The 15,293-nt window shown below is 49.4% G+C and overlaps 1 protein-coding gene across 3 annotated transcripts in view; it reads right to left on the minus strand.

The window, feature by feature from the left end:
* uroc1 (urocanate hydratase 1) overlaps positions 1-15,293 on the minus strand; it is a 108,828-nt gene that overhangs the window by 84,456 nt on the left and 9,079 nt on the right. For 2 of the 3 annotated variants that reach the window (XM_072250576.1, XM_072250575.1), the window contains exons 4-9: positions 12,265-12,324; positions 11,803-11,931; positions 10,329-10,390; positions 4,607-4,673; positions 3,079-3,222; positions 227-315 (exon numbers count right to left, since the gene is read on the minus strand). In XM_072250576.1, coding sequence (XP_072106677.1) covers positions 227-315; positions 3,079-3,222; positions 4,607-4,673; positions 10,329-10,390; positions 11,803-11,931; positions 12,265-12,324 — 551 coding nt within the window. The remainder of the gene's footprint in view (positions 1-226; positions 316-3,078; positions 3,223-4,606; positions 4,674-10,328; positions 10,391-11,802; positions 11,932-12,264; positions 12,325-15,293) is intronic. The other variant, XM_072250577.1, reaches the window with a different exon arrangement.

Consider the following 15,293-nt stretch of genomic DNA (forward strand, 5'->3'; position numbering starts at 1 on the left):
GTGCAGAATTGGTGAATTAACTTCCATTTCGCCTTTCTCAGCCACAGGACCCCCCCCCTCCATCACCCAGGTTCCTAATCCCCCTTCCCCCGGACTTTGCTGCCCATCAGATAGTGCACTGATCTGTGCGGGTGTGCAGATGGGTGAGCTCAGGGAGACAGTGGGTCTGCAGAGCCGAGGGATGGGTGAGGCGGGGACGGTGTTAGCACCGGGCGAAGGGTCACACCTGATCTGGACTACACACTGCTCCAGGCTGTCAGTCACGTCCATCAGCCATCCTTGTTGCTGGCGTTTCCTCAGCGCTGCCTCATCCACCTGAAATAGAAAGGTTTGCGTTGACCTGACCAGCTTCTCTCACACAGTTAGATGGTCTCAATGACTCCCTGATAAAGGTCAGGGGTGATTTACAAACCTCCAACTGAGAACACGAGATAAAGAGAACTGGAAAGTGAATCCATAGGTTGTGGTCCTCAAGGTCCTGGTGTCTGCCACTCAGTATGAGCCCAGGCTGTAATGGGGAGAACTCATCTACGGGAGATTCAGTCTGTACCAAAAGCTCCTGCAAATTTCTACAGATTTACTGTGGAGAGCATTCTGACCGCCTGGAGTGGGGGCTCCCAGTGCACAGGGTTGCGAAGGACCGCGTAGGGTTGTAGACTCAACCAATTCCACCGTAGGCACAGCCCTCTCCACCACCGGAGGCATCTTCAAGGAGTGATACCTCGAGGAAGTGGGACCATCAGTAAGCAGCTCACCATCCAGGACCTGGCCCCTTCTTGTGCGGAGCATCAGGGAGGAGCCTGAGGGGGGACACTCAACGATTCAGGGACAGCTTCTTCCCCTCCGCCACCAATGGACAATCAACACCGCCTTGTTACAATATTTATTTTGTAATTTATTGTCATTTTATATCCTTGCACCGTAGCGCTGCTGCAAAACAGGAAATTAACACGCCATCACCCCATACGTGATAAACTGGATTCTGATTCTGAATGTAGGTCGGTTGAGTGAGTGATGAGGTTGTGTCAAATGGCGCTTAATGTGGGAAAGGCTCATGTTGAATGTGTTTCTGAATTCCGGTTACTCTGTTTTTGCTGTTTGTGAGCAGTTTGATCAGGGTGATCTGCATGGACTGGGGCGCTTCAGGGAAGAAAGGCCCTGGGGTCTATAGCGGGCTAGTGGTGTGGTGCTGAGCTGAATGCTCCCCTCCCGGACTCCGAGTTCAATGTTTGATAAGCCGTGTGTTGTTGACTCACTTTTGAATGTTTGCACAATCTGCTTTTTCTTTTCGCGCGTTTTCCTGAACGGGTTCTTTGTTTCGTGGCTGCCTGTGGGAGGGTGAACCTCAGAATTGTATTCTGTATACACACTTCCATAATAAATGTACTTTGAATCTTTGAAAGAGTGAGGTTGTGAAAGAAAAATCGGAAGGCAGATTATAACCTCGATCAGAGGCTCCTACCCTGGTGTCCACAGACCTCTCGGTTAATGGGAAGGGTCCATGGAGTAAAAGAGGTTGGGGACCCGAATCGAGAGGGAGAGAGAATGCAGATGAGTGAAGTCAGAATGGGAATCAAATCATTTTTATTATCACTAACTTATATGATGTGAAATGTTGTTTTAAGGGAGCAGTGCAAAGGCATCAAAATGGCCACTTTATTCCGTACAGGTAACCCACTCTGCACCCCCATCTTGCCCTTCCCCATCTCCTTGCTGTTCCCATTCCCCAACTTCCAGCTCCCCCCATATCCCACCTCCAACTCCGCATGGTCCTTATCACGCCCACCCTTTGCTGGACCTGGTTCAACAGCTTCAAGGCTTGAATAAAGTGGCCACGGGGTACAGACAAATAGTGCAACAAAGGAGCAGTAATGAGGTTCGTCAAATCTGAGAGTGGAGGGGGAGACGCTGTCTCTGACTCACTGAGGCTGGGTCTTCTGATGGTAGACGATGGAGGGCTCGAGGTGTTCTCGAGCATGGATCACATAAAGCTAACAGGTGGGTGCAGTAGTGGTTAGAAAGACAAATGGCAGATCGGTTTTTATTTTCAAGAGGTCTGGAGCTTAGAACTAGCAAATTATTGTCACAGTTGTGCAGGGTACTGGTGAGGACAAACCCAGTGTACTGTCTACAGTTCTGTGCCCCTTATTTAAGTAAAGGTACTCTGGCATCGGAGACAATGCACTAGGAATTGCTGGGATGAGAGGGTTGTCCTACCAGGAGTGTCTAAAGAAATCATCTCCTTTTGAGTTTGGAAGAACAGTAGGTGATCTTATTGGAACTGAGCAGATCTTGAGAACATGGACATGGCATTGCGTCCACCAGTGCAAGGGGCTAAAATGCAAGATCATGGATCAGAGATCTTCTCACGGGGTTGATGAATGTCTGAAATCCTCTAAGGTGGAGGATTTCATCTCATCCTGAAATGTAATCCCCCCCCCCAATCACTCACCCACCCCATCTCCCATCTTTCCTTCCCTATCTCCCGCAGTTCCCATTTCCCATTTGCCACCTCTCCCCCATCTCTCATCACTTCCCACACCTAATTCCACAAATCCCTCAATCTCGCCTTTCCCTATGGTTCCCATCCTCCTCATCGCTCCCTTCCCTAATTCCCACCTCCCAACTGTCTCCTATCTTCTATCTCCCCATCCACCATACTCCCAGCCCTTATCCTCTGTCTCCCATCTCCTCCCAAAACCCAACTCTCTCAATCCCCCATCTCCCCACAATTCCCATTCTAAATCCCCAGACCCTCATCTTCTCCCCATTTTCCATTCCCCATTCCCTTATCTCCCATCTCCCTGCATGCCATCTACCCCTTCCCCATCCCCTTGCTGTTCCCATTCCCCAATCTCCAATTCCCCACTTCAAGTCAAGTCACTTTTTATTGTCATTTCAACCACAACTGCTGGTACAGAACATAGTAAAAATGACCCCCCCCCCCATCTCCCACCTTTCCCTGAACCCTTATCACCCCAGTACCCTCGCTCCATCATACCCACTGCCCGCCCCCATCGTACCCACCCTTTCCCGGACCGGGTTCTGACCGATATTGTGGTGGACGCACAGACTCACCTCTGCAATCACGCCCACGCAGCCCAGAATGACTGCTGCCTTGGCCTGCGCACCGCTCATCCCCCCTAGGCCCGAGGTCACGAAGACTTTGCCACTGAGGTCGTCCAATCCCAGGTAACGCCGGCCGGCGTTCAACACCGTCAGCTGAGAAAGGAACGGGCACCGGGCCTTTAACCCTGGCAAGCTGATCGGGCCAAGAACCCATCTCTCCGGCCTCGGGGCAACAGCTGGGGAGGAGTGGCAGTTCACTAACCTTCTCTCAGACAAGGGGTACACGGACTGGACGTGGCAGGGTGGTCTCCTTGGGGAGTGACTGAACTGACCGAGGTGATAGAGAGATTGGGATGAGGGATCAGTGGTGGGGGAATGGAAGCAGGAGGGAGATGGGGATCAGGGAGAGACAGGAGATTGGAGATTTGGAATGTGAATCGTGGGGACATGGCGGTAGTGAGAGACGGGAGATAATGATAGATGGGGGACTGGAGGTTGGGTGTTGGGAGGATTTACGAGACGGTGGATAAGGTCCATGGGAATGGGAGCCATGGGAGTTTATGAGTTGGAGAGAGATGGGGAGAAGAGAGACGGGGAGATGAGAGATGGGGCAATGAGAGATGGGGAGATGAGAGAGATGGGGAGATTGAGAGAGATGGGGAGATGAGAGATGGGCTCAGAGAGAGATGGGGAGATTGAGGGAGATGGGGAGATGAGAGATGGGCTCAGAGAGAGTTAGGGAGATGAGAGATGGGAGATTGAGGGAATTGAGTGTCAGAAGGAGATGAGAGATGGAGGGAGAAGGACCAGAGGAATGGAAACCATGGGGACGTTATGAGTTGGAGAGAGCAGGAGGTCAGGGAAAGAAGGAAGGTGGGAGAAGATCGGGAAGATGGGTATTGGGAAGAGATGAGGGAAGGGGGATAAGGGCTGGGTGAATGCAGATTGGGGGTGGGGAGCACCTATTTCAGATGGATGTGAGGAGTTTGTTCTCTCTGGGATTGTGACCCACAGGGATTCTCAACTTTATACAACTGGAATCATAGATTCCCTGAGACACATAGATGGTGTCCATGGATCTTGCAAAGGACGTCTGTTTAAGGTTTTTAGAGGAAAGTATGGTGGGGGGGAATGTCATGGGTAGGGTTTTTACACAGAGTGGTGGGTGTGTGGTACGTGCTGCCATGGGTGGTGGGAGAGGCAGATACATTGCAGGCATTTAAGAAACTCTTAGGCACATGGATGATAGAAAAATGGAGGCTGTGTAGGAGGGAAGGGTTAGATTTATCTTGGAGTAGTTTAAAAGGTTGACACAACATTGTGGGCCGAAGGGCCTGTACTGTGCTGTAGTGTTCTGTGTTCTCTGTTCTACTCCCTCCATCGGTACCGCGCACGTGTCTGTGAGTGTGAGTGTGAGTGAGACATGGACATTGTGACCTGGAGGTGAGACCATAGCCCAGTATGACCCCTGCCCTTTCCATTCAGCCCACGAGGTAACGGAGGTGTTGTATTGACAAGGGGAGGGAAACATCGTTACCACTGTGCCGTGGACAATCCCTTGGGGTCCAATGTAGCAGTAGCTTCCAGCAGTCATCTGGCCATACCTGTGACAAACAAAGCAAAGCCTCCCATTACTTTGACCGTCTGAAGACCCTGGAGCTCGGTGTGACGAAGGACTGGGTCACCGGTGTACATATGGATGCAACGGCTGAATAGCCCCGGTTTGTACCGTTAACGGTGAAACTCTTGGCTGAGAATATACTAGGCAAAGTCACGGAGTCATACAGCAGAGAAACAGGCCCTTCAGCCCAATCTGTACATACTGACCAAGTTGTCTGCATGAAATAGTCTACCTGAAAAGATGGTGGATGGGAGTGATGATGGCACTAAACGGCAACTCCTTTGCTTGCTTTTCGGAAACAGCTGTATTTCCATCTTTAATATCTTTATTTTTTCCCTTTCAGGGTTCTTTTTGAAGACCCTGACCTGGAGTTGCACACTGACTATGCTTCTTTGCGGGAATGGGACTCGCTCTCGGGGTGTCATAACTGGACGTTGTTGTTTGGCACACCAAGGGCTCGGCCTAAGGCTTCGGCTCGGCTTTGGAGGCCTAGGATCTCGGGGGTTTTGGAGACGGCCAGATCGAGGGTCGGATCGAGACCTGCGTGTCATCAGGGGAGTTGGACTATCCGTGGCTGTGTGCCCAGAGACCCGAGATCTTTGTGCACAGAGCTCGGAAAAAGCAGCATTATGGACTTTTAACATCGCAAACTAGCGGCTTGTTTGTTATGTCTCCCAGCTCGTTGTGAAAACGGAGACATCTCTTTCTCTGTTATTAGGGAGAGAGAGAGCCTGTGGTATGTCGAATACCGGGTGAACAGGTAGTCTTCAGGGTAACTGCAAGTCCGTGTCTTTGCTGATGTTTCGCTCACGCTTGCGTGCTCGGTGACGGGTGCCATTGCTTCTTTTTGCCGGTGGGGGGAGGGGGGATTGTTGCTTGCTGTCGCTTATGCGTGGGAGGGAGGGGAGATGGGAGGACTTTGGGGTCCTAACATTTAATTGTCATTCATTCTTTGGGGCACTTCTCTGTTTTTGTGGATGGTTGTGAAGAAAAAGCATTTCAAGACGTATATTGTATTGGGAGCCCCTGTTCTGAACCTTCCCTATCCCTGTACCCGTCTGATAGTCTTACAGATATTGTATTATACCATAAAACCATAAGATATAGGAGCAGTATTAGGCCATTCAGCCCATCAAGTCTGCTCCACTGAAGTGTCCTGATGAAGGGTCTCGGCCCAAAACGTCGACTGTACCTCTTCCTAGAGATGCTGCCTGGCCTGCTGCGTTCACCAGTGAAATACATCAAATTAAATCAGCACTGGTTTTGTTAAGCAGCCCCCAGGTGTCACCACACCTCCAGCTCCAACACAATAACCCTAACCGGAATGTGGGAGAAACCGCAGTGCCCGGAGGAACCCACACGGTCACGGGGAGATGGTACAAACTCTCTGCACAGTCAGGCTGGGATTCAAACTCTAGCCTCAGGACCCGTTCCAGACCTGTACCCTTTGAACCGTTAGAGGGGAAATGGGTCAGAAATGGCTCAATGCAGAGGGTTACACACACCAAAGGGGTCGCAATATGTCATCTCTTTAACCCCTTGAACCTTCAGTCTGAGAGCTCAGAGTTTCAGCAAACACTAAGGTTCCCGACAGTGTCAGTCAGACACGGTGTCCACAGAGTGGCCAACCCCAGAACACACCCTCACGGTTGGTGGAGTGAGTGGGGTCTCTGTACAAGACAGCTCCCTATCTCTGCGGACACAAGAGACTGCTGATGCTGGAGTCTGGCGGTAAGTTTTTGTTTTATATACACAAGAGAGTGGTGGGTGCCTGGGGTGGTGGAGGAGGCAGACAGAGTAGAAACTTCTAAGAGACGTTTAGATAGGCTCATAAATATGAGGGAAATATGGACATCGTGCAGGCTGAAGGGATTAGCTTAGACGGGCATTTGATTACTAATTTAATTGGGTCAGCACAACATTAAGGGCTGAAGGGCCTGTTCCTGTGCTGTACTGGTCTATTTTTATGGGGCAACAAGCAATCTGCTGGAGGAACTTAGCAGGTCAAGGAAAGGAATTGTTGACATTTCTGGCTGAAACCCTGGATCAGGACCTCACCAATTGTCCGATCCGGATGCAGAATAGGGATCAATATGGCAACTGCTCTACACGTGATCACCAGGTAGCCGTCGACACAATTCAGCACATCACGGCAACCAGCCACGAGTCTGTCTACATTCTCACTGTCTCTGTAAAGCAGCCAGCATCGTCAAAGACCTCACCCACACCAGACATTCTCTCTGCTCCCTCTCCCATCAGACAGAACAAACAAAAATCTGAAAGCGTCTGCCCCAGGGTCAAGCACAGCTTCTACCCTTATCTCTTAACTTATGATAGGAGGCATAGGTCGAGTGGACAGCCAGAGACTTTACCCAGGACAGAAATGGCCAATACTGTGGGGGTGTACGTTTAAAGTGACTGGAAGAAAGTATGAGGAGATGATCAGAAGTAAGTTTATCTTTAAAACACGCAGAGGGGTGGGTGCATGGAACACCCTCCCAGTCCTACTGGGAGAGGCAGGTGCATGAGGGACTTCAAGAAACTCTTAAATAGACACACGGATGATAGAAAATTGGAGAACAGTGTGGGAAGGAAGGGTTAGATTGATATTAAATTTTACAGCAGAATCATTGAGCGTGTCCTCACCATCTGGTACTAGAGTCGCAAGGCATCTGACTGCAAGTCCCACAAAGGATTGCGAGGACTGCCAAGAGGATCATTGGGGTCTCTCTTCCACCCATTACAGATGTTTATCAAGAGCTGAGTCCCTGTTGTTATCAATGATCCCTCCCATCCTGCAATCTATTTAGACCCCCTACCATCAGGCAGTAGCATTAGGACAAGGACTGTCAGGATGGGAAACATCTTCTTCCCCCAGACAGTAAGACTATGGAATTCCCTGCCACCACCCAGGTCTCATCGAGCACGAAGCGCCAGTGGTGTTATACTGTTTACTTGTTGACTCGTGTTGTAAATGCACCTTATTATTTGTGGTAATATTACTTTATGTGTTGTGTGTGAGTTATATGTACTGTGTTGTGCACCCTGGTCTGATGGGAACGTTGTTTTGTTTGGTGGTATACATGGGTACGGTTGTGTGTGAGTTGTATGTACTGTGTCGTGTACCCTGGTCTGAGGGGAACATTGTTTTGTTTGGTGGTATACAAGGGTACGGTTGTGTGTGAGTTGTATGTACTGTGTTGTGCACCCTGGTCTGATGGGAACGTTGTTTTGTTTGGTGGTATACAAGGGTACGGTTGTGTGTGAGTTGTATGTACTGTGTTGTGCACCCTGGTCTGATGGGAACGTTGTTTTGTTTGGTGGTATACAAGGGTACGGTTGTGTGTGAGTTGTATGTACTGTGTTGTGCACCCTGGTCTGAGGGGAACATTGTTTTGTTTGGTGGTATACAAGGGTACGGTTGTGTGTGAGTTATATGTACTGTGTTGTGCACCCTGGTCTGAGGGGAACATTGTTTTGTTTGGTGGTATACATGGGTACGGTTGAATGACAATAAACCTCAACTTGAGCTCAGAATCAGAATCAGGTTTCATATCACTGACACACGTCATTAAATTTGTTGTTTTGCGGCAGCAGTACAGGGCAATACACAACATCTATAAATTACAAGAAGTACGTATAAAAGTTAAATTAAATAAGCAGTGCACAAAGAGAGGAAGACAGTGAAGTGGTGTTCATTGTCCATTCAGAAACCTGACGGCTGAGGGGAAGAAGCTGTTGCAGAAACATTGAGTGTGTGTCTTCAGGCTCCTGTACCTCCCCCCTGATGGTAGCAGTGAGAAGAGGGCACGTCCTGGGTGGTGAAGGTCCTCACCTTTTTAAGGCATTACCTTTTGAAGATGCCCTCGCTGCCGGGAAGGCCAGCGCCCACGGTGGCTGAGTTTACAACTTTCTGCAGCTTCTCCTGATCCTCTGCAGTGTCCACCTCCCCCACCCCCTCCACACCAGACAGTGACGCAGCCGGCTCGAATGCTCTCCACAGTACATCTGTAGAAACTTGCAAGTGTCTTGGGTACGTACCACATCTCCTCAAGCTCCTAATGAAATATAGCCTCTTTCAAACTGCATCAATATGTTGGGCCCAGAATAGATCTTCAGAGATGTTGACACCCAGGAACTTGAAACTACTCACTCTCTCCACTGCTGATCCCTCAACTTCCCCTTCCAGAAGTTCACAATCAATTCCTTGGTTTTACTGTTGTTGAGTGCAATGTTGTTGTTGTGACACCACTCAACCAGCTGATCAATCTCATCGGCAAATTTATAGATGACATTTGGGCTGTACCCAGCCACACAGTCGAGAGTGAAGAGAGAGCAGAGCAGTGGGCTAAGTACACAGCCTAGAGTGCACCAGAGTTGTCGGCGAGGAGACGTTATTTCTGATCCTCACAGACTGTGGCCCAGGTTTGGGAGCTTGTTGATTAGTACTGAGAGTATGATGGTGTTGGACACTGAACTGTGATCAATAAACATCAGTCTGATGTAGGCGTAACTTCAAAGGTTGGCACAACACTGTGGGCTGAACGGCCTGTTCTGTTTGCTCTATGTTCTAGGTACTGTACCCCGCTTTTATTGATTGGACCCCTTGTACGATAAGATTAACCTTTGACCTGTTCAAAAGTCTTATGCACATATATATAGCTAGGGTGCCTAAGAGTTTTGCACAGTGTTGTAGTAATTTCATGTATTGCGCTGTACTACTGCCACAAAAAAAACAAATTTCATGACATATGTGAGTGATGACAAACCTGATTCTGATCTGGAATGAGGGTGGGAAAGGAACAGTGAGAGGGGAATCATGGTTGGGAAAAGGGGAAGGGAGAGGGGAGGGAGCGGGAAGCACCAGAGAGACATTCTGTAATGGAATCAAATGGCCTTGCCTAGTGTCTCAGGGCTGGGTGTGTCTGCACCTGCACCACCTCCCACCCTATCTCTGGCCCTCCTTCTCTACCACATCCCACACTCCTCCCACAGCACCCCACCCTCGCCACTCCCAACATCCTTAGTTCCTGCCAGATTTACAAACTCGCTCTCTGCTCCACGTTGATGAATACAGTCCTGTGCAAAAGTCTTAGACACCCGAGCTATTGTATATCCGTGTCTAACACTCCTGCACAGGACTGTACCTTGTTAAGACCTTGCACCTTGTCTGCCTGCACTGCACTTTGTCTGAAACCGTATCCTGCATTCTGTGAGTGCTTTACCTTGCAAAAATTCTCTAAAAGATTAGCATTATTTGTCACATGTACATCGAGACATCCAGTGCCATGTGCCACTTTGCATCAACAACCAACACAGTCTGAGGATGTGCTGGGGCAGCCCACAAGTGTCGGCAAGCTTCCGACGCCAACAGAGCATGTCCACAACTTACTGACCCTTGTCATGGGATGAAATGATCTGTATGGATGGTATGCAAAACAAAGTTTTCCACTGGACCTCGGTACACGAGACAGTAATAAACCAAGGTGGAACATTAGAACTCAAGTCCACAAAGTGTGAAGTTACAACCCAATGGCGCCCTCTCCTGACCAGTCTGGGATTCTGCACTTGAGTGCACAGGAACCCACTGAGGCACAACTAACACACCACTGGCAGAGCTCAACGGGAAATCCCTTACATGGTCACTCCCATGGCAAACATCTTCTCGTACTCGTCCCTCGAGGAGTAATTGGGTACAACCTGCAACACAGCAGAGAAATGCGTCAGGTATAGAACAAGGATCAAGAGATCTCACCAACACCAACCCGCGGACAGAAAACTGCAGCACCACAGGGAAACACAGCAAGAACTGGAGGTTGCTTCAGCATAGATCGAGCGGACAGATAGCGCCTTTTTCCCAGGGTGGGAATGGCCAGTATGAGGGGGAAAAGTATAGGAGGGATGTCAGAGGTAAGTTTTGTTTTGTAACACCCTGGGAAAGGTTTCACTGCTAATGTCATGGTCTTTCTGTAGCAGCAGTGTTTGGGTTTATGGCTAGAGATAACGAGGGCTTTGGAATGTGCGCCTCCAATGAAGGGCAAACACGAGGAAATCTGCAGATGCTGGAAATTCAAGCAACACACTTCAAAGTTGCTGGTGAACGCAGCAGGCCAGGCAGCATCTCTAGGAAGAGGTACAGTCGACATTTCAGGCCGAGACCCTTCGTCAGGACTAACTGAAGGAAGAGTTAGTAAGAGATTTGAAAGTGGGAGGGGGAGGGGGAGATCCAAAATGATAGGAGAAGACAGGAGGGGGAGGGATGGAGCCAAGAGCTGGACAGGTGATTGGCAAAGGGGATATGAGAGGATCATGGGACAGGAGGTCTGGGAAGAAAGACAAGGGGGGGGGACCCAGAGGATGGGCAAGGGGTATAGTCAGAGGGACAGAGGGAGAAAAAGGAGAGAGAGAGAAAGAATGTGTGTATATAAATAAATAACGGATGGGGTACAAGGGGGAGGTGGGGCATTAGCAGAAGTTTGAGAAGTCAGTGTTCATGCCATCAGGTTGGAGGCTACCCAGACGGAATATAAGGTGTTGTTCCTCCAACCTGAGTATGGCTTCATCTTTACAGTAGAGGAGGCCGTGGATAGACCCTTCCCTTCTACATGACCCTCCAGTTTTCTATCGTCCATGTGCCTATCTAAGAGTTTGTTAAATGCCTCTAATGTACCTGCCTCTCCCACCACCCCGGCAGTGAGTTCCATGCACTGTTCCCTCCAAGGTCCGCTTGGCCTGAAAACTGTGTGGAACTTTAGTTTAAATATTAAAATTCCAGCTGCATAGGAACAAAGGCTATGTATGTGGGAGCATTTTAGTTACTGTGCAGTCGCACACCTGCGGACCTTGGAGGGAACAGTGCATGGAACGTACAGCCAGGGGTGGTTGTAGAGGCAGGTACATTAGGGGCATTTAACAATCTCTTAGACAGGCACATGGATGAGAGAAAGCTGGAGGGCCATGTGGGAGGGAAGGGTTAGATTGATGTTGGAGCAGGCTAAAAGGTCAGCGTAATACTGCGGGCCGAAGGGCTTGTACTGTGTTTTAGAGTTCCATGTAAGGAGATCACTGAATAGAGTGATAGGGCCCTCCCAATAGACTGCAAATTCCCTTACCATGCCGTTGGTGATGACAACACGGGGTGCACTGGGGACACTGGGGAACAGGCCCTGGGGGTGTCCACTACACATCACCAGTGTTTGGTCCTCTCCCATCTCGGACAGGTAGTGCATCGTTATCCAGAACTGCCGACACAAGAGTTCAAAGGTCATGCAGGTTCACCCAGAAAGGTCTCCCAAATCCTTCCCCACGTAGGAATTATTTGCTCGTTTTTTTAATATTTCTTATTGCAACCTGTGGCGTTCTTTTTATAGTTTTACACAATACTGCGACTGCAAGACAACAAATTTCACAACGTATCTCAGGGACAATCAACGTGATTTTCATTCTGATTCCCGGATGACACACAGTATGGAACATGGGATGAGAAGCAGGGCAGCAGGACAGGGCTTTCCACATGGGGACGGGATGGGTGCACAGTGCAATCCCACAATAGCCCATTAGTCACCATCACTAACCTGAGCCCAGTTACTGAACACTTGCCCATTCCCTCCATAGGTCACCAACTCCTCAGGAAACTGCAAGAGAAGAATTCCGAGAAATCACTGCGGTTTTCCAAAAACCTGCAGGAGAAACACTTCCAGAACATTCCAGGCAGGGAATTGGTTCTTGCAGAGGCAACGACTTCGTTCCACCGTCCATCCCACAGTGAATCCACCTCACATCACAGTGGCTTCTCAACACTCGCAACACGCTGGAGGAACTCAGCAGGTCGGGCAGCATCCGTGAAAACGATGAGTCGACGTTTCAGGCCGGAACCCTTCATCAGGACCCATTCCGGCCCGAAACGTCGACTCATCGTTTCCACGGATGCTGCCCGACCTGCTGAGTTCCTCCAGCGTGTTGTGAGTGTTGCTTTGACCCCAGCATCTGCAGAGTATTTTGTGTTCACAGTGGCTTCTCTCCTTTTAATCCATTTATTTGAAGATATGGAGGCTCTGGCGAGGGTGCAGAAGAGGTTCACCAGGATGCTGCCTGGATTAGAGAGCATCTTCTACTAGGACAAATTTCTTCCACTCCACGATCAGATTTCTGAACAAACCATGAACCTGTGAACAGGAACGGACTATTTTGGCAATACCTATATTTCATTATACAAGTCAGCAATTGGGTGCGGTGGTAGTTGTGATGTCGTTACAGTCTGGGGCGTCAGCGTTCGGAGATTAATCCCAGCATCCTCCGTAAGGAGTTCGTATGCCCTCCCCGTGTAATACGTGGGTTTCCTCGCACAGTCCAAAGATGTACCAATAGTGGGTTAATTGGTCGTTGTAAATTGTTCCTAGATCAGGACAACTAGGGTTCAATCAGCGGGTCGCTGGGTGGCGTGGCTGAAAGGTCAGGAAGGGCCCGACCTGCCCTGCATCTCTAAATATAATCATAAACATTTAAAAATAAACCTGATTCCGATTCCCAGGAAAGCTTAAACAATGGCTGGGGTGGGGGAGATCTGAGAGAGGTTTATAAGATCATGAGAGGCATGGATAGGGTAGACAGAGAGTATCTGTTTCCCAGGGTGGAAACATCTTGCACCTTATTGTCTACCTGCACTGCACTCTCTGTGTGACTGTGACACTTTAATCTGTCAGTGTTTTCCCTTGTTCCACCTCAGTGCTCTGTGTAATGATCTGACCTGTATGAACAGTGTGCAAGACAAGCTTCTCACGGATCTCAGTACCTGTGATAATCATAAACCAATTCCTGTTCCAATTACTAGAAGGCATGCGTTTAAGGTGAGAGGGGTATGTGCGGGACAGAGGGTGGTGGGCCCCTGGAATTGGTGCCCGGGTGGTTGCTGTGGCAGATACTACAAAGCCGTTTGAAAATTCATAAATAGGCTCATGAATATGCAGTGAGTGGAGGGATATGGACATTGTTCAGGCAGGAAGGATTTGTCTTGTTAGGTATTTAATTGCTAGTTTAATTTAGCACAAAATTGTGGGAAAGGACCTGTTTCTGTGGTGATTTGTTCTATGGTCCATGGTCTATGCTCTACGGTCTACAGTCTACACTCAGTGGCCACTTTATTAGGTACACCTGTATTCCCGCTCATTAATGCAAATATCTGATCAGCCAATCACGTGGCAGCAACTCAATGCATAAAAGCATGCAGACATGAGGTTCAGTTGTTCAGACCAAACGTCAGAATGGGAAAGAAATGAAATCAAAGTGACTTTGACTGTGGAATGATAGTTGGTGCCAGACAGGGTGGTTTGAGTATCTCAGAAACTGTTGATCACCTGGGATTTTCACACACAACAGTCTGTAGAGTTTACAGAGAATGGTGTAAAAAATAAAAATTCAGTGAGTGGTAGTTCTGAAGGTGAAAATGCCTGGTTAATGAGAGAGGTCAGAGGAGAATGGTCAGACTGGTTCAAGCTAACAGGAAGGTGACTGTAACTCAGATAACCACACATGACAACAGTGGTGTGCAGAAGAGCATCTCTGAGTGCACAACACGTCAAACCTTAAAGTGGATACGCTACAGCAGCAGAAGATCATGAATGTACACTCAGTGGCCACTTTATTAGGTGCAGGAGGTACCTGAGTGCATGTCCTGTGTTCTACGCTCACCCCTTCTCAATCCTGCAGTGTCTCCTTACTGCACCCAACCCCCTCATTGTATCAAACTCCCGTGACCATGCCTGCACCCTCACCCTTCGCTCTCTCCAACCCCCGTCCACCTCTCAGTTTTCTTGGTACCAGAGGAATCAGGCCTGGTGTCTGCATCTTTCCACACTGATTTCCGTACGTCCCTGTGTTCCAAAGGTGTTCTGTCCCCTCCCCAGACTCACTCACCCAAAGCACAAGGGAAATGCGCAGAATGGAGGTGAGAGGTGAGGTGGGTGAGATGACCGAGATATGGGAGAGGTGATAGGTCGCAGGGGTCAGGTGAGGAGAGGTGAGTGAATGGGAAAGGGTGAGGGTGGAGAGCAGGATTACCCAAAAATAGAAAATTCAGGATTTATTTCAATGCTGGCCGGTAGCGCAGTGTCACCCGTACCAGACTTTGGGGCAAGTGATCCCGGGCTCGAATCTGGCCTGCTCCTTGCACTCTTTCCGTCCATGCTGGGTTGAGCATCGAGCTAGCAACTCGGCCTCGTAAAACGGACAAAGCGCTAAAGAAACAGCAAAAGTTGTCACCCGATGCACAAGGTATGGAGAGCAACAACAAACACAAGACTTTCTGCAGATGCTGGGTGGGGTCAGGGGATGAAGTATGAACGTTTCTGGCCATTCCTCCCACCTCCCTCTCTCTCTCTTCCATTCCCCATTCTGGTTCCCCTCTCACCCCTTCTCTTCCCCTCATCTGCCCATCACTTCTTCCTGGGCCCCCTCCTCCTTCCTTTGCTCCCACGGTCCACTCTCCTTTCCTGTCAGATTCCTTCTTCTCCAGCCCTTTGCCTTTCCCCCCGTCACCTCCCAGATTCCTACTTCATCCCCCTCCCTCACCCACCCACCTGCCCCCTCTCTCACCTGCCAGCTTGTC

Source organism: Mobula birostris, unplaced genomic scaffold, assembly GCF_030028105.1.
Source record: "Mobula birostris isolate sMobBir1 unplaced genomic scaffold, sMobBir1.hap1 scaffold_420, whole genome shotgun sequence".
Taxonomy (NCBI): domain Eukaryota; kingdom Metazoa; phylum Chordata; class Chondrichthyes; order Myliobatiformes; family Myliobatidae; genus Mobula; species Mobula birostris.